A 25,990-nucleotide genomic window follows, 5' to 3' on the forward strand; every position below is an offset into this window, starting at 1 on the left:
GCAATATGGAACTGATATACAGATAAACAGACAATCAGACAGGCAGACCAAGGCATAGATTTTCATAACATTAACACTGAAGTAAAAAAAATAATGGAGAGCTTCTTGAAGGCACCGTTTTGTTTGAAATACTCACTAAGCATATCATCGGGTGCTCCAGACAGCAACTGATAGAAGATGTGGAAGTTCCTCTCCCCTCTCGGTTGTTTAACAACACGTGATTTCTCCAACAGATCTGGAAAGATAAAGAGAAAATTAAAAAAAAAAAAACACACGTTTGACAAAAGCCTGAGATGCTCCAATGGTGATTTTAAATACATAAACATTTTGGAAATACAAGTTAAATCATATGAATCAAAAGTGGGTCCAGCGTTGCCACAGGCACCTGCGGCTACAATAGGAACGAAAAGCCAAATGCCCACAGAAAGCAGAACTCAATTGTTCTGACTGTGACGCGGCTGGGATTTAAAGTCAGGAGTTTGTGCCTGTGCCACTATGTGCCCACCTGAAGCAAGTGTTTGATGTAGTTGGGATACAGCAGATTGAGAACGTTTTCAGACCCCTTCACTTTCTGCACATGTTCTTGTGTTTGGAGTTTGAATTTTAAATGGATAGATTCATCGTTTGTGCCCATCAATCTACACTCGAAAATCTATAATGACATAGTGAAGGCAGGTTTTCAGAAAGGACTGCAAATTGAATAAAACTTCAACTTGCCCAAATCTGAGATGGTGTGTACTCGAGCAGGTTTTCTTCAAAGGCCTCTCCCTATTAGGTTGCATTTATCCTTCCCTGCCCCTGCACCCCCATAGCTTGCCACCACCAAGCTTCACTATAGGGATGGTGTTGGGCAAGTGTTGAGCAGGGCCTGGTCTTCAGCAGACACAGTGCTTGGAGCTCTGCCAACAGAGTTAGAATCTTTGACCTCATGCTCTCAGAGTCCTTTAAAGGCCGCCTGACAAACTCCAAGCAGGGAGTTAGCCTCTCTCCCATTAACGCCTGATTGAAGGAGTGCTGCTGAGAAGATTGCCCTTTAGACAGGTTCCCCATCTCAGTAGAGGATTTTAGAAGCTCAGGTTGAGTGCCCATTGGGTTCTTGGTCACCACCAAAGCCCTTCTTGCCCAGTTACTCAGCCAGATGACCAACTCTAGGAAGACTCCAGCCTGATTGTCCCAAACTTCTTCCATTTCACAATTCCTGAAGCCACTGTGCTCCTAGGAACACTCAGAGCTTTAGAACTGGATTCATCTCCTTGCCCTTAGCTGTGTCTCACCACAATTTGATCATGGGGGTCTAGAGAGATTTCCTTGGACTTCATGGCTTGGTTTTTGTTCGGACATGCAGTGTGAATTGTAAGACCTTCTACACACAGGTCCACATATGCTTTACTAAATCATGTCCAGTCAATTCACTTTGCCACAGGTGGGCTCCAGTCAAGTTCTAGAAACATCTCAAGGAGAATTAAAGGAAACAGGAGGCACCTAAGCCCAATTTGGAATGTCAAAGCAAAGGGTCTGAATACTTCTAGGAATGAGAGATTTCAGTTGATGACCTTTCTGAAGGCATGTTCTCACTTTGTCACAATGGCTTATTGAGTGTAAACTGATGGGTAAAAATGACAAATTTCTCCATTTTAAATTAAATAAAAAGTGTGCAGCAAGTGAAGGGCTCTCAAGACTTTCTCAATCCACAGCAGACAAAACAGAGACGTGACTGGATGGAAGCTCCGTCCATTACAGGGGAAAACTGCCCGCTGTTTGGACATCCTCCTTAAAATAACAAAGCAGGCGGCTTTTTAGTTTCCTTCAGCCACACAGGATAAGGGAAGATGAAACTTTTAAAAAGCATCTTCCATTACTTGAGATGGAGAGCACAGAGGGAAGCCCCTCGCCGGTATCCAACCGACAGGGAGGAAGAGACAGACTGAACGGCCGAAGTGCAGGGGGGCTGCGAGCAGTAACAGAAACCAACATCATTTTTACTCTTTGGGCAGAAGCCCAAAAAGTGTGAAGTGAGTAATGTGTGGTGAGTCACCCGTCTCCTGCCATTGTTCTCTCTCAATGCAGCGACAAACTGCTGCTCAATGGCGCTCATCAATATTGCAGAGGCCCTCAACAGGTGCGCTCACATCCCCTTCCAGCCCCTTTCGTCTGAAGAGTAATTGCTGCAGCTTGTCGGCCACTTAGCTGTCATTGTGGCAAACACCGAGTGAACAATGCGGGAAACATGGGGGCTTCTAAAATGAACGCACGTGTGGGGAAGTGGGGGGAGGGGAGGGGCCAACTCTTTCTTTCTTTTCTTTTTTTCTCTGGCAGCCTTTCGTAAAAATGACCGACAACAAAGCCGGCAAACTCTGTGCAGATGGTGGCCTTTTATTTGGGTGGTTTAAGCATCTCAGTACTGCACTGCCAGCCTGAAGGACAAACCACCGGCATATAAACACATCCGAGGAGGACTTCGTCACACATTCTCACCTTTGTTACCTGCCAGGGAGTCTGTGGACACATGCAGGATCAATATTTCTAAAAACCCAAATGCCTGCCAAAAAGCTTTAGCATGTAAGCGAGACACACGGTACGCTGTGCGTTCTGTAAGTGGCAGAGCACGGCAGCATTTGTTTCCCAGTCAATGAAAGAATGTGTGGCATTTCCTGGCTGCACAACTCCTGCAGCAGCAATTATTCTAATTAATCTACGATGGCCCCTTGGTGACACTGCCATGGTTAAGTGCACCTCATCACGAGAACCAAAGCTGGCACCAGTCATCATGAGCAGCCACTCTGGATTTTGGGTAACGTTAAAGAGAGCGTTTACTTTCAGTAATAAATAAGAAAAGCTTGATCTTCAACTGAAGACTGAAATTCAAGAGAAATGCACAACTTCTGTATTTATGGGTGGACTAGAAAAAAAGAATGTAATGAACACAAATGACACATGCACAGGCTTTTTTTTTTAATGCATGGATAGATAGAAATGAAAGGCACTCTAGGATGGACAGACAGACAGGCAAAATATGGCAGATGGACACTCTCTATTTGATAGACATACAATATATGACAGGGGTCTCCAACATGTCACTCGCGAGCTACCAGTACCTTTCCAAGTAGCTCACCAAAGGGTTAATGAATCCTATATAAATTTGAAAACTTGATTAGTCAAATTAGGGGTGGGCGATCTTTACAAAAAAATCACATCACGATCCTTTTAACACAAAATCACGACTCACGATCTGAATTGCAGTCTCTCTTTTCAATGTGGCAGACACTTAAGAGAATATCTGGACTCAAACTCATCAAGACCTAAGTAACACTTTATCTTAAATATCAAACAAAGTTGAATTCAATTGTTCTCTCATTCACTAGATAAGCGGAGTTAAGGAACACATCCCGAAGCTGGCGAGTGAGTGAGGAAGCCCCATTGGCCCGTTGCCTTTTTCTGTGATTTGCGCAAATAAATCGGCACTGCAAGTGAACTGTGATACATAACGGAAATGAGAGAAGTCACAAAATCAACTGGAATGGTCAAGCAAATCACACAAAAAAACCTGATCTAAATCCGTTAAGTAGTTCTCTCCCTTAAAGTGGACAGACATTGGATTTTATGTATTATATTTATATTATATTTCTTTTCACTGCTATGCTGATGATACTCAGGTTTATATTCCTGTCTGCAACTCTGCAAGAAATCAACTCCACAACTGTCTGTCTGAACTAAGATCCTGGATGGCTAATAATTTTCTTGATCTGAATCAAAATAAAACGGAGGTGCTTATAGTGGGTCTTTTCCAAACCTCAAATCTGCAATCTTGGTGTTCTTTTTGACAGTAACCTCTCTTCTGAGAAACAAGTAAATTCTGTAGTCAAGAGTTGCTTTTTCCAACTTCGTCTATTAGGCAAGCTCAAGCCTTTTTTATCCTCTAAAGATCTTGAGAAAGCTACTCATGCTTTTATTTTTTCTTGCCTCGATTACTGCAACTCGCTGTATTCTGGGATTAGCAAATCTCTGAATCACAGGTTACAGCTGGTCCAAAATGCTGCCGCTCACTTTCTGGTTGGGGCAAGAAAGTATGACTCTGTTTCTCCTATTTTAGCTTCTTTTCACTGGCTGCCTGTTGGTTTTCGAATAGATTTTAAAATCTTGCTGCTCGTTTTTAAATCTTTACATGGGCTTGCTCCTGCCTATTTATCTGAATTGTGTGCTTTACACCAGCCATACAAAGTGCTTAGATCTTCTGTTCAGTTCTCTCTGGTTGTCCCTTGTACCGAGTGTCAAACCAAGGGGGACAGACAGGGCTTTGTCAGCTGCTGCTCCTTGCTTGTGGAACTCTTTACCTCATCACATAAAGGAGTCGTCTACAATTGAACTGTTCAAAACAAGATTAAAGACTCATTTCTATTCACTTGCATTCCGTGACCTTCAGTGATACTGATGGATTCCTCTTTGTGATTATACAGTGGTGTGAAAAACTATTTGCCCCCTTCCTGATTTCCTATTCTTTTGCATGTTTGTGACACAAAATGTTTCTGATCATCAAACACATTTAACCATTAGTCAAATATAACACAAGTAAACACAGAATGCAGTTTTTAAATGATGGTTTTTATTATTTAGGGAGAAAAAAAATCCAAACCTACATGGCCCTGTGTGAAAAAGTAATTGCCCCTTGTTAAAAATCACCTAACTGTGGTGTATCACACCTGAGTTCAATTTCCGTAGCCACCCCCAGGCCTGATTACTGCCACACCTGTTTCAATCAAGAAATCACTTCAACAGGAGCTGCCTGACACAGAGAAGTAGACCAAAAGCACCTCAAAAGCTAGACATCATGCCAAGATCCAAAGAAATTCAGGAACAAATGAGAACAGAAGTAATTGAGATCTATCAGTCTGGTAAAGGTTATAAAGCCATTTCTAAAGCTTTGGGACTCCAGCGAGCCACAGTGAGAGCCATTATCCACAAATGGCAAAAACATGGAACAGTGGTGAACCTTCCCAGGAGTGGCCGGCCGACCAAAATTACCCCAAGAGCGCAGAGAAGACTCATCTGAGAGGTCACAAAAGACCCCAGGACAACGTCTAAAGAACTGCAGGCCTCACTTGCCTCAATTAAGGTCAGTGTTCACGACTCCACCATAAGAAAGAGACTGGGCAAAACGGCCTGCATGGCAGATTTCCGAGACGCAAACCACTGTTAAGCAAAAGAACATTAGGGCTCGTCTCAATTTTGCTAAGAAACATCTCAATGATTGCCAAGACTTTTGGGAAAATACCTTGTGGACTGATGAGACAAAAGTTGAACTTTTTGGAAGGCAAATGTCCCGTTACATCTGGCGTAAAAGGAACACAGCATTTCAGAAAAGAACATCATACCAACAGTAAAATATGGTGGTGGTAGTGTGATGGTCTGGGGTTGTTTTGCTGCTTCAGGACCTGGAAGGCTTGCTGTGATAGATGGAACCATGAATTCTACTGTCTACCAAAAAATCCTGAAGGAGAATGTCCGACCATCTGTTCGTCAACTCAAGCTGAAGCGATCTTGGGTGCTGCAACAGGACAATGACCCAAAACACACCAGCAAATCCACCTCTGAATGGCTGAAGAAAAACAAAATGAAGACTTTGGAGTGGCCTAGTCAAAGTCCTGACCTGAATCCAATTGAGATGCTATGGCATGACCTTAAAAAGGCGCTTCATGCTAGAAAACCCTCAAATAAAGCTGAATTACAACAATTCTGCAAAGATGAGTGGGCCAAAATTCCTCCAGAGCGCAGTAAAAGACTCATTGCAAGTTATCGCAAACGCTTGATTGCAGTTATTGCTGCTAAGGGTGGCCCAACCAGTTATTAGGTTCAGGGGCAATTACTTTTCACACAGGGCCATGTAGGTTTGGATTTTTTCTCCTAAATAATAAAACCATCATTTAAAAACTGCATTTTGTGTTTACTTGTGTTATATTTGACTAATGGTTAAATGTGTTTGATGATCAGAAACATTTTGTGTGACAAACATGCAAAAGAATAAGAAATCAGGAAGGGGGCAAATAGTTTTTCACACCACTGTATAACATTATTTCTATTTATTATGTATCTTATTTTATGTTCATATATGTTAATACTATTTATGCCTTATTGTCTATTGTTTTTTCTTTTATTCTATTATTGTAAAGCACTTTGGTCGCAGCATTACTATGTTGTTTTAAATGTGCTATATAAATAAATTGACATTGAAATATATATTAGTAAACCTTCAAAATAATGTGCAGTTAAAGTCTCAACAGCATTCTCAGCATTTCTGGTAGAGACAGAAAACTATAAGAATCTTCACCAAACAGCTCTGAAAATGTCTGCTTTGTTTGGGTCTCCATACCTCTGAGAGTCTGTGACGTGAATGTCATGAAATCAAAGTTCAGAACAAGACTGACAAGACGAACATTGAAATGAACCTGAGGGGCTCCACTCCACCAGACACCTCAGTGCCAGTCATCTGACTAACTAAAAAACATAACACACAGGTGACTGGACATGTGAATAAAGTGACACAGTGACATGTGACAAAATGACAACTGAAGAAGTCATATCTGTGGATTTGGAATTGCATTGTTTTGTTTTAATTCAATAGTGTGAGATACACTAGAAAATGCATACAGACATACAACATGCACTTGCAGGTGAACTAAATATTTTTGTGATGTTTTAATGCAAAATGTGAGTTGTGGACACCAACATTTTGTAAATGTTCAGGCAAAAGAAGCTCATTCAGTTTGGGTTGAAATAAGCTATGAGAAGAAACATTAGAAAACATGAAGAACTCTCAGCCATTTTCATTTTGTAAAAGTAGCTATCAGGGGAAAAAAGGTTGGAGACCCCTGGCATATGACACATAGACTGACAGGCAGGCACTACATGACAGACAGACAAACAAAGCAGACCGACTGACAGACACACATTATGTGACCGACCGATTGACAGACAGGCAAACAGGCACTATATGACAGACAGACCGACTGATAGGCAGGCAGGCACTATATGACACAGACTGGCAGACCGTTAGACAGACAGGCACTATATGACAGGCTGACAGACAGACATGAAAGAAACTATATGATAGACACACAGACGGATACACACATACACATAATATATATACATACATAGAAATGCACACGCATAAACACATGAGCAAATTCTACGAACCACTACACTAATACAGGGCTGGGCCTCTTTTAGTGCTCAAAACAGCCTCAGTTCTTCATGGCATGGATTCTGCAAGATGTTGGACAAACTCTAAATTGAAATGATTGCATCACGCAGCTTCAGCAGGTTTGTCCGCTACACATTCCTCTCCTAATCTACCACATCCTAAAGGTGTTCGACCTGGATTCAGATGCAATGACTGGAAAGCCCACTGAAGAGCACTGAAGTCGTCATCAAGCTCATGAAATCAGTTTGAGATCATTTTGCTTTGTCAAGCAGGAAGTAGCCATCAGGAGATGAGAAAACGTTGACCATCAAGTGATGTGCATGGTCAGCAAACAATACTCAACTAGGCTGAGGCATTCAAGTAAGAATCAATTGGTATTAATTACCCCAAATTGTGCCAAGAAAACATTCTCCAGAACATTAGACCACCACCATCACCACACTAGCCTGGACTGTTGACACAAGGCAGGTTGAGTGCATGAATTCACTCTTTTGGCACCAAATTCTGACCCTGCCATCTGTATGCCCTCAGCAGAAACTAGGATTCGTCAGACCAGGCTACTTGTTTCCCTGTCTTCAGCTGTCCAGTTTTGGTGAGCCTGTGCCCACCACAGCCTCGGGTTTCTGTTCTTGGCCAACAGGAATGGAACCCGCAGTGTTGTTCTGCTCTTGTAGGCCCATCCACCACAAGGTTCAACGCATTGTGCATCGCTGTGCATTCTGTGATGCTTTCTGCTCCCCATAGTAGTACAGAATAGTCATCTGAGTTGCTGTCAAATTTCTGTCAGCTCAGTCCTCTCTCATTAACACGGCATCACCATTTGCAGAACTGACACTTTTTTTTGGTTTTTTGCATCATTCTGAGTAAACTCTATAGTCTGCTGTACATGAAAATCCAAGGAGACCAGCAGCTACAGAACTACCCCAACAAACAATCGTGCCAGCATCAAAATCACTGAGATACCTTTTTTTTTTTTTTTAAATAGACTTTAGCTGAGGACCTGCAGAGCTTTACTCCTTCGAGCAGGTTGTCGCTTTATATTATATGTCAGGGATAACGCCTGGGTGCACTACGGTTAAAATGAGGGTTGCAGGAGGAGTTATCTGACATAAGCCAAGTAAACTAAGTGACAAAAACCTGCAATCCAATTGGCTGTCCGGCAAAGTCAATGAACTGCAGAGCTGCGGAAGTTTGCAGCTGGACCCGTCTCCATTTTTGATTCATTATGGTGTTTGATGTGAACATTAATTGAAGCTCCTTACCTGTGTCTGCATTGCATGTGTGCCACGTGTTTGGCTGATTAAACTTAATGGCCTGGCTAAGAAGGCGTAGAGGTGTTTCTAATCACTTGCTCTTAAGTGTTTGTATTTATACACACACACACAAATGAACATATACAGTATACACATATCACACAAATATTCACTCACATACACACACACACACACAAGTCACTCCTCTGCTTGTCCACCCCCAAAGCAGCACACCAAAGCCCCCCTCTCCATGTCCGCTATGCACAGCAACCGGTGCGCAACATGAAAGGCGCTATATAAAAATATCCTGGAACTTAACATTTCTATAGAGGCCTGCTGACCTTAGAAAAGTGAAAAGGGAGAACAACTCACAGTTACTGATGACTCCACCCAGAGGATCGCCCTTGAAATCAAATTCAATGTCCATGTATTTGCCCTGTAAATAAAACACACACACGTTGAAGATGTTTTTCATCTGCATAAAACGCTCCACACCTCCTAACAATGAGAGACGTTCTGAGAAAGACAACTCCCTGGTGTCTGGGTGCTGATCTTCCCAAACATAACAAAGGCCTACTTGTCTTCATTTCACATTGTAAAGCAAAATTGCACAGGTCCTCAAACAAAGCAGTTACTCCCCTTTAACATTTGGTGTCCATTTTCTTTTAACAGCGGGCAAACACCTACATTTAAAAAGAGTATATTAATCTCACTCAATGGGACCACCACTCCCCACCTCACAAAAAAAAACAAAACACACACGTCACATTTTAAAAAAAGAAAAAAAGAAAAAAAAGACTTCCAGGCAAAATAGCATACCACTGTTGCCTCTTATAATTTGTTCCTTCAGAGTGATGGACATAAACGCTCTTTAGAACTGACAAGCTCAATAGCTGGTAAATAAAGGATCCTTCCATTTAGGGACCCCATTCAGCAAGCTCAGCATCTAATTCAGTGGCCCTTAAAATTTTTCTTTTCATGTGCAACCCAGTTTGCCTATTTTGTGTCTACACAACCCACCATCACCATGTAGCTTCATCCTCTCCTTGGAAATATCAATGCAGATTGTAGTCCAAGGCGTAGAGGGGTCCCCCATGAAGTATCTCTGTTGATTGCCGTCCCAGCTCCCCTTGGACAATCACTGCCGATTGTCATTGGAGAATCCCAACTGATTGTCGTCCTGGAGGGGCTGATTGGTTTGTGAATTCCCTTCATCCACGATGACCCACCACAAGACATTCCCGCAGACCGTTCCCGACCCTTTGCCATTGATTGTGACTCACGCCTCAACCCTACCAGAGTTCAGACATCACACGACTCCATCCCTTAGTTTAAGAAACACTACATGTTCATGCAGGTTAGAGTTATGGGGAGTCAGAGTATACAATGGCCACAAGAGGCAGGAACCAACCCTGGGTGGGATGCCAGGCCATAGCAGATTTCACAAGGACTAGTGAAAACCATCAGCACCCAGCACAGCATCCCTCAGACAAAGATGGCAGCTCTGTATGATTACAGGGGCACAGTTACAGGCAGCCAGGCTGGCTGGCACACTTGTACTCCTTTTTAGTGTTGGCAACATTAGATGATGAAATTTCATAGATAAATGCAAAGCCCCTCACGATAAATAAAGTCACAAAAAGGGGGCAGCAGTTAATGTGTGCAGTTAGTTTTGCCCATTCTGATGATTCTATTTTTCTTTTTCTTTAGCCACTAATATGAATGGTGACAAAACCCAAGAAAGGCCCACAATGGACATGCAGTCTAAAAGGGTAGCATTACAGGATGAAGACCACGTCTGGTAGGTTGGCCCGACATACAAAGTACAAATTCCACTGCACTTGTCAAACTTGAACCCGAATCAAATATCTTCTGTATCCTGCCAGCTCACACTGACATTTTGAGGCGTTCTATTTATTGGCTTGTTGTGTCATCAGGATTTGATTTGCATGAGACTGCGAAGAAGCAGATGTGACTTTCTGAAGGCATTACACGATGAATCAGCAGCGGAACATTCTGGAGGACAGATAAGAAATATTTACATAACAAAATGAGCCAAAAATACCTGCTCATGTGAGACAAACACAAGCATAAATTTCATATATAACAAAGAATCAAAACATTTGGAAAAGTTCTAGATTTGTCCACCTTTTTTCATAACCCAATCAGCCAAAGTCCAGCACTACTGCAGGAAACTACAACCTGTTATGCCCACAGCAAGAACCAAGCCAACCTCGCACATGGAGGGACGATCTGGAGTGGGTAAAATGCAGAATGTGGATCCTCACCCTCCCCAATGACCCACTGTAGTGACAGGGACACTGTGCTGTACAAAATGGTGCCGTTCTTTGGAGAGGATGTAAAACCGAAGTCCTGATTTAAAGATCCCTGGGCATCCTTTGTAAAGAGCAGGATGTATGTCAGGCCTAAATTGTTCACCACGGCCTGGTCATTCTGGCCCTTTTAATCATCCCCTGTCTCTAACTGGCTAACTGTCTCTCACCAGTTCACCACCTAATACACGGGTGTCGAACTCCGGTCCTGGAGGGCCACAGTGCCTGCAGGTTTTCATTCCAACCATCTTCTTCATTAGTGATCATTTTTTGCTGCTAATTAAATTTTTTGCTTTAGTGATAATTCACTTGACTCCGGCCTCTTAATTGTCCTTTTTTCCTTAATTAGCAGCCAAACAATAATGAGACACAAAACGAGCCACCATATGAGCAGCTCAATTATGTCCATCACAAAACGGCTGAAAATAAATAGAGGTGAAGGTCTCGGTAAGGCCGATCTGTCAGGTCACCAAAACATCTTGATGGTATTCTTAGAAAAAAAAAAAAATGTCTGTTGTGGCAGAATGAGTGCAGCAACAAATAACGGGTTTAATTAACAGCAAGAATCAGCTTCTCATGGTTAGAGTGAAACTGGTTGGAGTTTGAAGCCCCAGTTTAGCTGGTCGTCTGTTGGCTCATTTCACATCGCATTTCTGTTTGGATGCCATTTAATGAAGAAAGGAACCAATTAAAAACCCTTAAAAACAGGGCAATTAAAATGAAGAGAAAAGGAGTTCATTAGCATTTAAAACTGGTCACTGATTAGGAAAAGGGTTAGAATGAAAACCTGCAGCCATGGTGGCCCACCAGGCCTGGAATTCGACACCCCTGACCTAACAGCTAAAGTGTGACGAGTGGACTGGCGCAAAAATGGCTGCCATCACTTCATCTAGGTGGGTGCTACAAATTAGTGGTGCCTGAAATGGCTCCCCATTCCCTAAGAAAAGCGCTTTGAAGTGAGAAAAGTGCTACATATATATTTAAAGAATTACTGTTATTATATGACCGGCCGTTCATCCCGGCCAATACCCCCAGCCGCCAGGTGGAGCTCTCCCTGCAGCAGGGAAGTGCCCTGAAGGCCAGCAGGGCATCATGGACATTGGAGTCTTTATTAACAGCCCTGCTGGATACCATGGGGGCCACTAGATGGCGCTGCAGGGAGGAACAACGATTATTTGCCTTACGCCCCAGAAGTGCATCCGAGTCACATGGACAAGGGGAAAGACGTGCTTCCGGGGTGAAGAAAAGGACTTTTGATCTGACCCAGAAGTGATAGGAGATCACATGGACTTGGGATTGGAAACACTTCCGGGTCAGAGATTATAAAAGGACTCTGGGAACTCCCAGAAGGCAAGCTGAGCTGAGTGGAAGTGCGTCTGGGAGTGGTGGATTGTTTATTGTAGTGTATTTGATTATTGATTTAGGAGTATTGTGGATAGGAGGGTGCTTTGTGCACTTTAAATAAAGTTGATTATTGGACTTTTACCACGTGTCTGCTGTCTTGGACAAAGGTTCAAGGGAGCGATAGCGCCTCCAATCTGTCACACCACCAAATATAATATAAAAAGGTGAAAAACCCTACAAGAGCCTTTTGACAGGTGAGAACTAAATGAGTGCTTCTAAACAGTCCAGAAGGGAATTGTTAAAGTTTAAAAAAAATAAATAAATAAAAAACACACACGGCTCTAATTGTGCAGCAAACCCTGCCCATATTTTATGGCCTCTGCAGATTTTATTACTCCTCCTGCTGCTCCTTTAAAACACTCCTAAATTAAACAAGTTCTTCTCTTCCAAGAAAGCAAGCCTCATGAAGTCTTTCTGGTGGTTTGGTCAGAGACATTCACACCAGTGGCCTGCTGGAGGTCATTTTGTAGGGCTCTGGCAGTGCTCATCCTGTTCCTCCTTGCCCAAAGGAGCAGATACTGGTCCTGCTGATGGGTTATGGACCTTCTATGGCCCTCTCCAGCTCTCCTAGAGTAACTGCTTGTCTCCTAGAATCTCCTCCATGCCCTTGAGACTGTGCAGGGAGACACAGCAAACCTTCTGGCAATGACACGTATTGATGTGCCATCCTGGAGAAGTTGGACTACCTGTGCAACCTCTGTAGGGTCCAGGTATCGCCTCATGCTACCAGTAGTGACACTGTCTGTAGCCAAATGCAAAACTAGTGAAGAAACAGTCAGAAAAGATGAGGAGGGAAAAATGTCAGTGGCCTCCACCTGTTAAACCATTCCTGTTTTGGGGGTCATCTCATTGTTGCCCCTCTAGTGCATCTGTTGTTAATTTCATTAACACCACAGCAGCTGAAACTGATTAACAACCCCCTGTGCTACTTAACTGACCAGATTAATATCCCATAAGTTTCATTGACTTTATGCTATACTCTGGATTAAAAAGCGTTCCTTTAATTCTTTTGAGCAGTATATATATATATATATATATATATATATATATATATATATATATATATATATATATATATATATATAGGTTATATGAGCTATTCTCATTCAAGTATTGTTCTTTCTGTGCAACACAAATGGTTGATTCTACAAAACACGGGGAAGTCACAATCACTTCTGTTCCAAATATCTGGCACTCTATCGTTATACACCTCTGTGCCTGCATGCTTGGACGTTTCACTGACTGACCATCAGATTTTGCCAAGCAATGGCATTGTGAAGCCACAGCACTGCTCCATCCTGAGGACTCAATGAGAATACGGGTGGTGTTAGTCCAAGTGTGAGCAAACGTGGAGAACGAGGTCAAAGGGTGGTGGTGGAAATGGTGCAGGAGCATCTTTGCTGGCCAGGTACACACAGATGATAGACGGTGGCTTTCTTTCCTGCTTCATTTGCCTGATTAGGGTGAAAAAATAAATGGAATGCGTGAAATGTGTATTCCTTACTAGCGCCACCCTAATAGCCCCCCTCTCGACACCTGTAGGCAGCACTGAAGTTCAACCAGAATTCAATGTGTCACAACGGCCAGAGCAGTCAACAGCCTTTGTATTTATATACATAATCTGTTTATGAAATATTTTTCCTTATACATTATGTGTGTTTTATTTCTACAGTTTACTACATTACAAAGTTTTGTTTTTTTCCCCCCAATTTTTTTTTCGTTTCGTCTGGTTTGTTGCATCATTCTGTGAGAAACACATTCCTTGGGTCCTGGAAGGAGAAAAATGGTTGCTTCCAGGGAGTTTTAGTGAAAGGAGGTGAAGCTCCTAGTTAACCACGGATTGGTATGAAAATAGTAGAATCTTAAAAGTTATATATGGGTTTTGGTGAATGGTTCACCTGCTCAACCTTGGGTTTTCTGAATTGTGGACCTCCACAACCTTCCAACTGCATAACCGGGTGTTATGATGATATTTTTGTTTAATTTATCGTAAGTCCTTTTCACATTGTTTTTGATCATTTAAGATCCATTCGTTGTTTTATTTATATTATAAACTAGGGGGCTTCGCTCGCCAACCCCTGTGTTTGGTTTTCCGGATACACACTTAAGATTTTTGTTTTCTTTGAATTGTTGCTATTTCATTAGTTTCACTTTTATTTCAGAACTTCTGTAAAAACAATATTTAGAATCTTTTGTGTCCCAATATGCTGAATCTTTTAAATGAGATCAGTGAGACTTCTCTGTTTGGAATTTCAGCACAGACAAAACGATCTTCAGCATCAGCAGTTAATCATTTTTTTTGCAAAGTAACCAATAAATGCATGCGAGTTAAACCCCATTTTTGAAATTCTCTGACTTAAACTAATTTCCTTCTGTTTGCGGCATTTCGATCTGTGCAATCTTTTTTTTTGATACTGTAGTGTCACAAAAGTTCTACTTTTAACAATCGCCGACTACAAAACCCCAAAAACAACTTTCTAGCACCCTCTCCAAGCCCTCCTCTCACGGGTCTCGCCTCCCCCTTACCGCATCAATCAGCACCCAGCTATCAGTCTTCTGCGCTGTACTCTGCCCTCCCTCGAATGGACCTAACAGTCACTTAAAACAAAAAAGGATTCAGCTTGGCTGGGGCGCTAAAATACTTTCAACTGTTACTGTTTTCATATTCTGCACCTTTCTCTGCATAGGTATCATGCCTTGGGTCTCTTTTCTACGCGCTGCTTTTTCTTCTTTGATGAGAACACAGGCATTGTGTGTGCCACGTGACTCTACATGACTGAATGTTTTGCTGGCTGTCCGAAAACACATGTTTGATAAGAAGGGTGTGTCTTGCAAGACTCTTATGTTCCACGTCCCCGAGAGACTGCCCTGGGACAATCTCTTGGCACCCAGTCTCATGTATTTTTGTCCCTTGGGTCTTTAAAATGTCTTTTGAGAACTTCCGAGAAGATCATGCATCGTCGCCTTGCTTTTCCATTCCAGGATTTTCTTTTATATATATAGAGATCTACTGCTGGTGTCCCACACATTAGCATGGGAGGCAGCTAAAAGGGCCTGAATGAGAGCAATTCCATGCCAGACCAATTGGTGGCGGAGTGCACTAATTCTTTCTCTTACTTCTCTGCAGACCAGTTACGGGAAATTCTGCCTGGCCTGGACAACGTCACTTCCAGTTTAGGCCTCAATGATGCCACTTGTGGTTCCGCCCGGCCCAGTAATGACGTCATTTCCAATCCCGGGCCTAATGACGTTGCGTCCAGTTCCGGCCCTACTGATGACGTCACTTCCTCCGTTCTCCCTTAAAGCCGCCATCTTTGTGCTAGCAAATCAGTTCAGTTGTGGACTTGAACCTGTACAAACCTGTACCTAACAATTATCCTCTGCAGGCAGGAACAATATACAGGTAGCTGCCCCAAAACTTTTTTGTGGGGCTCTTTGTCGTGCATATGACACTGTTCATTTATTTATGTTACATCAGTAATTTTATTGATGAAATTATTTCATGTCTTTCAGGATGCATTTTGCAAAACTGAAAATAAAAATTTTCCTCGAAGAAAACCTTCTATTCGAGTCTGCGTGGAGCTGCTGCATGGAACAAAAAAAACTTTGGGTGTGTCAGCTGTGCAATTGCGGATTTGTCGTTCTTATTTCAGACTCCCATCATTTACTTGCGTTACCCACAAAGCCGCAAAGACAGTTTATGAGATAACTCACAGGTGGCACTGCATCAATAGATTGCCTACCACAAGTTAACTCGTATTTAGAATTAGCGTGTTAATAAATTTGTGTTACACGGGAATTTCTAGTACGGAAATGATTTCATATCTTTCAGGATGTATCTGGCAAAACTCACAAAAATTTTCTCGAAAAAAACTCTCTATTCAGTTTGCGTGTAGCTGGCGCGTGGACCAGAAAACTCTGTGTGGAGCAGCTACGCGATCACGTTCAATCTTGCAAGTCGCACTATCCATCTGAGCTTCAAAGTGGTGAGACACCTAAATTGTTGAGACGTTTGTGTAAATCGCATTTGTGAAAAATAAACGATATCCAAAATATGGCTAATAAGAAAAAACTTAAGTGAAAGCGACATAATTCTGTTCTGACACGCCTCGCTGATTTGTCATTTTTATTTTGGCCTGTATTTGATATAGCGCCTAATTAGAGTTCAAGAACCCCCCTAGGCGCTTTACAACACAACAGTCATTCACCCATTCACACACACATTCATACGCTGGTGATGATAAGCTACTATGCAGCCACAGCTGCCCTGGGGCACACTGACAGAAGTGAGGCTGCCGAACACTGGCGCCACCAATCCTTCCGACCACCACCAGCAGGCAAGGTAGGTTAAATGTCTTGCCCAAGGACACAACAGCTGCATTCTCATGCCGGGAGCCAGGATCGAACCTGCGACCCTCCGATTGCTGGACCACCCGCTCTGCCCTGGCGTTTTAGACCCCCATTATTTACATGTGGTACCTGTGAATGTGTTAGTAAGCCGCGAGATGGTTTATGAGAGAATTTGTAGGTGGTCTGGCATCAATAGATCACCTTCCGCGAGTTAACTCTTATTTAGCTGTCAGCATATTAATAAACTTGTGTTACATGGAGTAGTTACTGTATGGAAATTATTTCACATCTTTCTGGACGATCTCATGTTTGTATTAGTATTACTGATTCATTTTTGGGTTTATTTAAATTGTGAATCTATTGGCATTAACACATCAACTGCCACAGTAAAAACGGGTACAACTGTTCCTGATGCATGATCTAATGGAGCGATCACAAATCCAATTCATTTTAAAGGAATATTACACCCAAAATTAATATTTTTTTTATCTATTACTTATAACATGTTGTTTGTAGAAAAGACCTTGAAATATTAGTGATCTCTTGATTTTATGGAAAATGGAGAGAACGATGCTGATACAGTAGGCTTCGAATGAGGCCAGCGGTGCCCAACGCTGAACAACAGTAAACCGTGTTAAAACATCTATGGAAAATTTCAAGATACTCACATGGCATAATCCACATGTCCGATATCCAGTTATATGCTCATAACATCAAAAACGCGTATTTTTTGAGAAAAAATAATTGTTAAAATAAATGCTTCTGGAAAATGAGTAGAGCAAGAAAATATTCACCAAATTTGACCTTCTGAACAGAGGACCCACCTTAGGCTTCTTTCATTGGGCAAATGCCCCATCTTCAGTTCACAGACTTAAATTCACTTGAATGCGTTTCACTTTGGCGCACTACTCTCGTTTTTAGAAAGGTTTTAGTTAACACTTTATCAAAAAAAAACCAAACAAAAAACAACTGCTGGAGTCGAGTAAATGAAGAAATGAGTCCAGAAGAAATGTCAGGGAACTAACCGGGCCACCTAACGTAGAAAAAATAAATAAATAGGTGCACAATGGCATTGAAACTGAGAATAAACAGCTGTCCAGGCTGTGACAAACAGCTCAGCTGAGAGGTTTAGTCTGGTGAGCAACGAGCTCCGTCCTGCAGTTAGCTCAGATCTACAATGAAATGCCACGTTAGAGGGACATCATGGCAATTTAGAACTAGAACTGGAAGGGGCAGGGTGTCAGTTGCCCTCACTAGGTGTTTTCTCGTCAGTGTGGAGGCAGAATGAGATGACATTTTTAGCGACAGTGCAACAGGGTTATCTTGGAGGTGCAACCCACTCAACCGAACAGCAGAGAGAAAATGAAAAGGCCAGTCCGTCTTTGGCCTTTCTGAACTGCCTTTCACGAGGAATAAAAAAATCTCATGTCAGCAGATTGCACATCTGTGAAGACGTTAGGAGAAGCTTCAGACTCTCTTTTTTAACCAACATCAATCTCTCAGGAGCCGAACAATGGCGGGAATACATGCAATACTTACAAATCGAGATGAGTTGTCATTCCTCATGGTCTTCGCATTGCCAAAAGCTGTGAAGGAAAGGAAAGAAATTAAAATCACACACATAAAATAAGGCTTAGAGTTAGCTTTGCTTGTATAAAATTAGAATGAAATGAACATTTACAGTCCAGAGCGGGTGATTAGCTTCATATGCACAAACGTAAAATACTTAAATATGATAAGGACCAAATCAAATATCAACTCACACAAATATATTTTAGGGGATTTTTTTTACCTACTAGTAAAAAAATAAATAAAATAAAGTAAAAAACTGATTTTAAAAAAATCGCCAGCATGTTGCATGAATAAAGGGGTAATTGGTGAATTAGGGCAGTGCAATGCATCATGGGAAGCACAGACTTAAGGCAAGTCCTCATTGAGACCTGAATTTACAAGGTCAGTAAATGCCTGACCTCTGGATTTTTTTATTTTATTTTTTTTACACTGCACATGTTTTAGTTGAATTGGAAAATTCATTATTATTGTTAACCCACAGATTTGTACTGAGCCAATACAGATTGGAAAAGAAGCTGATCTTTCTAAAATGGCCTGGACTCACCACACTGAGCCTGAAAACATCCCCATTACCAACCTCTCAGCTAGGCTCAGCTGCACAAAATAAGGCATACTTCAGTGTAAGGCTTGTGAGTCCTTTAAGACATACTCGATGTAGTGAGAAGTCAAGCAAAATGACTCATTTTATTGCCTAACTAAATAGATTACAATATGCAAGCTTTCGAGGCAACTCAGGCCCCTTCTTTAGGGGAGATGGTAATACAGAAACTTGAGTTCCCTGTGTTTATATATTAGACATTGGGACAGATACAACAGTGGAGAACTTTTAAGTGAGATATCTTAAATGTAAAAAAGTTTTTGCATCTCTCAGACTGACAGACACAACCGGTCTTCAAACTCACATTGTACTGAAAAACTCATCAGAAACTTCAAAAGACTGTTGGACAGCTATCTTATCCAAAGATCTTGACTATACATTGTTCTCCTCTCTTGCTAAATGAACCTCAGCCTGAAGAGGTCTATTCATTTTTTTTTTACATTTAAGATGTCTCACTTAAAGGTTTTCCAATGCTGTATCTCTCCTAGTGTCTAATTTTATAAACACAGGGAACTCCAGTTTCTGTATTGTATCTTGCCTGTTGAAGCGGCCCGAGTTACCTCAAAAGCTTGCATATTGTGTTCTATTTCATTAGCCAATAAAAGGTGTCATTTTGCTTGACTTCTCACTCCATTCATAATGGCAAACACGGTACAACACCGTCGTACTATAGACATACTCAGCAAAAGCAGGCAAGGTTTTCATATTCACAAGTTGTGTTACCACATGAAATAGCCATGAAACAGCCACATTACTGAGGCCTTGGAAGTGTCAGTAGGACCAAATGAAGCCTTTGATAAGGTCTTGTGACATGCCAGTATGTGACTAATCGAAGCGTGCGTACGCTCCCCGCCCAAAGACTTTCGATGGAAATCGGCAGTCAGCTGCCACTCAATACTTGTCCTATATTTCTAAATGTTCTGTTATTTAAACTTTAATTCTGCAGTAGGAATGCCCCATCTTAACTAGTTTATTTTTTTGTTTTATCTGTTAATATTTGGGGTATACGGTAAGCTTGTCTGACTCTATAGTTTTTAACAAACAAACCCAAACAGGTTATTTCTCTGCACACTAATTAAATGATGTCTCTTGAGATTGATGTCCGGGTGCAACGTCAGTGCGGTCTGATTGATGTTCTGATCCCGAGTTCTGACACTCATTTTTTTTTTTTTAAACACACTCTTCCATCCCACGTGCTAAATTAAATCCGCTTGCCAGGCTAAACAGTTCATTTACATGTAACACACAACCCACACACACATTGCGGGGAGTCAGCATTTTTAGTAGTCTCTCTCTTTTTTTATTTTTTTAATTCATAGTGTTACTTTAACCAGACAAATGCCGCCAGCTTTCCAGCACATCCTGATGCCAGGACCTATGCCCTGTATCAGCTCAGGCCACGCTTGTGTAAGGTCCACTCCAGGCATGGTGACGGGTAGCTATGGGCACGGAGACTTGGCAGATAGTGAGAGCTCTGGGGAGCTCGTTACAACGTTCCCAGCTGAATGCAGGAAGTGAGCCGGACATTGGAGAGCATCTTGTGCTGGCGGCTCATTACTAAGTGCTGGGAATTCATTCCCCTCGTCTACCCTACCTGAGGCCTCAGCGTACGTGGAGAAAACATAATTTTCAATAACTTTAAGGGTGGGTTACACATAACGGAGTGAAACAACACTAAACTGAAAGTCAAATGACAAAGACGTGCTGACCCTAACCACGTACAGGCCTCAGCAGAAATTGAAATTCATCCGACCAGACTACGTTTTTCAAGTCTTTAATTGTCCAGTTTGTGTCAGCCTGTGCCCACTGCAGCCTCAGCTTTCTGTTCTTGACGGACAGGAGTGGAACCCGGCATGGTGGTCTACTTTTGTAGCTCACCCTCCTCAAGGTTCAACGTGTTGTGTATCCAGAGATGCCCTTCTACTCCCCACGGTTGTAGAGAGTGGTGACTGCGTGACTGCTGCCTCTCTATCAGCTTGAACCAGTCTGGCCATTCCCAACAGAAATGCCACTCACTGGCTGTTTTTTGAATTTTCCGAGTGAACTCCACAGACTGTTGTGTGTTAAAAATCCGAGGAAATCTGTAGTTTCAGAAATACTCAATAAAGCCCGCCTGGCACCAACAATTAATGAGATAACATTTTTGGTGTGTGATGTGAACGTGACCAGAAGCTCCCGACCCCCATCTGCTGGATTTTTATGCATTGTGCTGCTGTCACCTGATTGGCCGATTAGATGACAGCATGGGTAAGCAGGAGAGTCAAGTGATCTTAATAATTTGTATGTCCTGAATCTTTATGTTCAAAAACCCCTATGGATGTCTTCCAAAGCAGTACCAAAAGAAAAGCACCCACTTAAAGGCCACCACATCAGGACAACATTATATAGTATGGGAGCCACCTCATCAGGCAGACTGGGACCCAGACACGTTTGGGTAGGTAGGTCTAAAGGGCTGCAGGTTTTCTTGATGCAATCTGTTTTCTTTATTGTCACTTCTCTCCCTTCTGGAAATTTTTATTTTTATTAACCCCTTTTTTTCTGTCCCTTGGCCTCTTTCTCAGCTGGAGTGGGTGAAAGTCAGTGCGCCCCATCTTTACCCCAGCCTGCTGCGTAGTACAGACATAACATTTTGCTCCACCAGTAATATTACGAACAGTAAAACATTTTTCAACATAAACATTAAAACAAATCTATGACAAGTGTGCCATGCAGCGTTTAATTAGCACACAGTGTTTTGTATTTGTTTGATCATTTGCATCTTTAATTAATACATGCCTTGTGAAATAAATACACCTAAACGTAATTAATGGCTGGCATCTCTGGCTACAGTGTTATCATCAACAATTTGCCGCCCATGGCTCCCTGCGTGGGTGAGAAGTCACACTCTGTGATTAAACACTTCCAAGGGGAATTCAAGCAGACGTGTAACTGGTAAACAGTGGGCACCAACTGGCTAGTCTCCCTGCGTCAAGGCCGGCATCACCAACAGCTCAGTGCAATGCTCTGCCACCCTCTCGTATACTGCACTGTTAGAAATCACAGCAGCACCATGAGTCAGCGGAAGAGTTGCTCGTATACTGAAGTAACATCTGACTAGAGGAACTAGAAGACACGTTAGGAGAAAGCTCAAAGTTAAAGGACTTTTAATGTTATCGGCACGTCTCTGGCCTCATTCTGTCAGAAAGCATTTGAGCTTCTCACCCCCTCCTCCGCTTCCACCTCCGCACCACAGTCGCTCAAGCACAGCAGTGCCATCCTTCTGAACAGCAAGTTAGGTAATAAAAAAATAATTCAATAAACTAAGCAAAATTTAAATGAATAAATACTGTGCAGAGCCTATAAAAAGTATTCACTCCCTTCTTGGACGTTTGCATATTTTCTTGTTATACAACACTGAATCCCAGTGGATTTAACTTTGCTTGTGATTAACCGAAAAAGATGTTTTAATGACAAAGTTGAAAAAAAAATCTTTGCAAAATTCATTGCAATTATTAACAAATTCAAAACACAAAATATTTACCTACGTAAGTATTCAAGTGTGTAGACCTCTGGAGATTCACTACACTGAGGAGCCAATCGGATTGCACACACAGGATGGCGTTTAGCAGCCTTTGCATTCACTCTAGTGATGTTCTGTGATGCACCCTGTCACTTGAGTCTTTCTGGACACGTCCATTTCAAGAGTATCCTGTGCGTCATTATTAGAAAACATCCTGACCTCTACTCTGTTGTCATTATTTATGAAGTCAGATAGCAGCTCCCATAACCCAAACCCTAAGGAGGTGGGCAGCATGTTATTAATAAGAAGCCAATTATTTTAGCTTGTTAAGGTAAAAAATAGAGATTATATATATATATATATATATATATATATATATATATATATATATATATATATATATATATTGAAGTTATTTAGTTATTTATCTCATGTACTTTGTAGAGGTGTCCAAAAAGATTTTGAATCTGTTTTTGTGGAGAAATTACATATTGAGTGCTTAAACTCACTGGGGTTGGTAAGTGACCAATGCTATACAGTGCTAAACAATGTGTTATAAAAAAAAAAAAAAAAAAGTCCATAGAAAAAAGAAAAATATTTTCACATAACTCGTGACGCATAATCCACATGTCTGATGTCCGTTTGTATGATCAAAATGTGCACAAGTGTGCCTTTTTTGCTAAAGTATTATTAACAGTTACTACCAGAAATTGTCACCTTGAATGTAAACAAGGAAGATGTCATTCCCACAATGCTGTGCAACTAAGATTTGCCTCAGATGAATTAAAAACGGTCTTTCAATCAAACGAACAGCACTGTGGGAACGACATCTTATTTTGTGTATTATAATTAATTTAGACCACTTTGCAGGGATCTGCAAAGACACTATATAAAAAATAGAGTGGAAGGCACTACATAATTTATAGATTGATCTTTGGCAAAGTTTTACTTTTAACTTTGGTGACAAATAAAGTACATCTATCTACTGCATCTATATATCTTTATCTCTCTATCTATATACACACACACAGTATATATACATACAAACACTATATGCATGTATATATTTATATACACACACACACACACACAGATAGAAAGCCATAGTGTATGTCTATGTTTGTAATCAAAAGGACTGAAATACATTTTCTACTGTTCTGCTTACCTTCGAGCACCGGGTTTGACTGCAGCAGCTGCTCCTTGACTTGATTCACTTCTGCTCCTTTTCCACACACAGCAGCGACGTATGACATGACCAGCTTGCTAGCCTCTGTAAGAGATAAAGAACATGCACAACGATTATTACCATGTAACTATAAACACAAATTCTCATGGATCTTCCTCACTTTTTGCGGCCCCCCACTCTGTGTTTCTTCAATTAACTTCTTGTGAATGACTCGTGTCCCCCCTTACCCACAATGGGCACTACACAAACCTGTAGGGATCTATTAGCTGATTGACTCAACAGCTCAAACTGACGTGATATCACGTCACCGAGTGCCATTGTCAACTGTGAGGATTTATTTATGAGTTTTTCAGGAGTTTGCACAGCAATTCCGCTCAATGTGTGATGAAACTTTTGGGATTCTTCATTGATCATTTTTAGGCATTTATCAATTCAATAAAACAAGTGTCACTTGGAAACATGACTGAGCTTCTTTTCAGTTGAACTTACTGTATATATATCCATATAATTAGCTGTCCCGCTCTCAGAGGGCTGCTAACAAATATGATCAGGCTCCTATTCATATCTAACCTTTTATATCTCCGCATGTAACCATTCTACACAGTAGATCATGTATACATTTTCAGATTTCTTTATTGAAAATATGTATATCCTATATTTTAGATGGATGGATGCATCGATAGACAGAACTTTTTGTTCTCAGGTGAAATTTGGCTTTTTATAGAAGCTCTTTAAATAAAGAAACACAAACAGATAAATAAATAAATATACACACATGCAAAGTATAGTCTGAACACACATTAAAATGACAAAAAAAGAAGGAAAATATAAAAAGAACTTGGCAGTTACAGTGAGGCATTAGTCAGGCATCTCTCTCTCTCTTTAGGTATAAAGGAGCCCCAGTCGTGTTTCTTGACACACTTCTGCTGATTCACTGGCCTCAGGTGTTGGTGTCAGACAGCATTTGTGGCATTGTTCATGATGGCCCTCAGTTTTGTTTTAATTCTCTCCTCCTCTATGACATCCAGGGGGTCCAGAGTGTGCCCCTTAACTGGGCCTGCCCTTTTAGTTAGCGTGATGATTTGGTGTTCTTCTCTTAAAGTGATGTTACCAGCTCAACACACCACATTGGCCTTCATAGAGTTGTAGAAGATGTAAAGGATGTCACCTCCCATATTAAAGGACCACAGTCTCCTGCTCTGCCCTTTCTCTTCTGTGTTATAAGACAAGTCCAATCTGTCATTGATGTGGACCTCCCCAAGTATGTATACGAGTGCACCACCTCCATATCCTCTTCCTGAACAGTGACCAGATGCAGAGGCTTTTTGCAGACAATTCCCAATGGTCTCCACCATCTCAACCGCTCCTTATCAATTCACCCCATAAGTGCATCACCATCTGAGAATGTCTGCAAGTGACATGACCTGCTGTTATATTTATAACCTGAAGAGTACAGAGTGAAGAGAAAAGCAGACTGGCATGTTCCTTGTGGTAACCCAGTGTTGTTCACACAGTGATTGAGCCTCAGAAGCAGCTGAAGTCTTCCCAACAGATAGTCGGTTATCCAGGACACCACAGGCTCAGCCACTTGTATATCTCCGAGTTTACTCCTTAACAGGGATGGCTGGATGAAATAATAATAATAAAAAAAAATAAAAAAAAAACAGAATCCTAACAGCGAGGCCAGCTTTGTCCAGGTGTGAAGAAGCCCAAGCTTTGTCCAACAGGCAAACTGCAGTGGTTCCAGGTGGTCTACAACTAGGGGACCCACATAGTCCAGGTCCAGGCTCACCAAGATCTTCATGAGGTGAGACATACAGTTTGTGTCACTGGTCTGTAGTCTTTAGGTGACTTTTTGTACCTCATCAAAGGAATGAATCCACTGAAATGGGGTCACGTTTCTTCCAAGCTGGCCTCATTTCCCCTGCACTTTGCAGTTCATCACAGCAGACGTTGGGCATCAGTGCCAATTTTGATGGTTTATTTTCCCTCTGCAGTTTCAGTCCGGCAAAATGGCTTGTACTGAAGCATCGGGTTTATTCATTATTAAAACTTCAGCACAACAAATGACATGATGATACATTTTTGGGTTTCTTCACAGCTAACCTTCTACATCCCTGCATTGAGCAACTGATCATTCTAAGAGGTGCCCACTAACATATTCGGGTTTATTCACAGATAACCTTATACATCACTGCATTTAGCAGTTCATTAGATGACACAAACAGCTGTGGTGGCCTTCTTTAGTGGTAAGCTTAGATTATTTATCCCTCCATTTATCAATTCAAAACCAGAAGAAGCCAAAAACGAATACTATCGAGTTTCATCTAAGCTCTCCTTCTACTTTCATGCATTTACCAGCTCAATGGAGCACATGGTACAAGCAAAAAAATTCCCAGTTTATTCCTACCTAACCATACTGATGGCACACACTCACCCAACATTCATAGACATGGCTGCTGATTTAGCTGTCCAGACTTTTTTCCCCATCCATCCCTCCCCTATATTATTGCAGGTGGGGTCGTGAGGTTGCACGTCTTTCATTTACAAGCATGCCAAGCAAAACTGAGAATATTCTTGATTGATATGCTGTGTGT

The 25,990-nt window shown here is 41.6% G+C and overlaps 1 protein-coding gene across 9 annotated transcripts in view; it reads right to left on the reverse strand.

The window, feature by feature from the left end:
* The window catches only part of myo1b (myosin IB), a 220,772-nt gene that overhangs the window by 97,625 nt on the left and 97,157 nt on the right, over positions 1-25,990 (reverse strand). For all 9 annotated transcript variants that reach the window (XM_039755322.1, XM_039755325.1, XM_039755323.1 and 6 more), the window contains exons 5-8: positions 23,373-23,477; positions 18,078-18,124; positions 8,824-8,887; positions 137-235 (exon numbers count right to left, since the gene is read on the reverse strand). In XM_039755322.1, coding sequence (XP_039611256.1) covers positions 137-235; positions 8,824-8,887; positions 18,078-18,124; positions 23,373-23,477 — 315 coding nt within the window. The remainder of the gene's footprint in view (positions 1-136; positions 236-8,823; positions 8,888-18,077; positions 18,125-23,372; positions 23,478-25,990) is intronic.

The sequence above is a fragment of the Polypterus senegalus genome, chromosome 6 (genome assembly GCF_016835505.1).
Source record: "Polypterus senegalus isolate Bchr_013 chromosome 6, ASM1683550v1, whole genome shotgun sequence".
Classification (NCBI taxonomy): Eukaryota; Metazoa; Chordata; class Cladistia; order Polypteriformes; family Polypteridae; genus Polypterus; species Polypterus senegalus.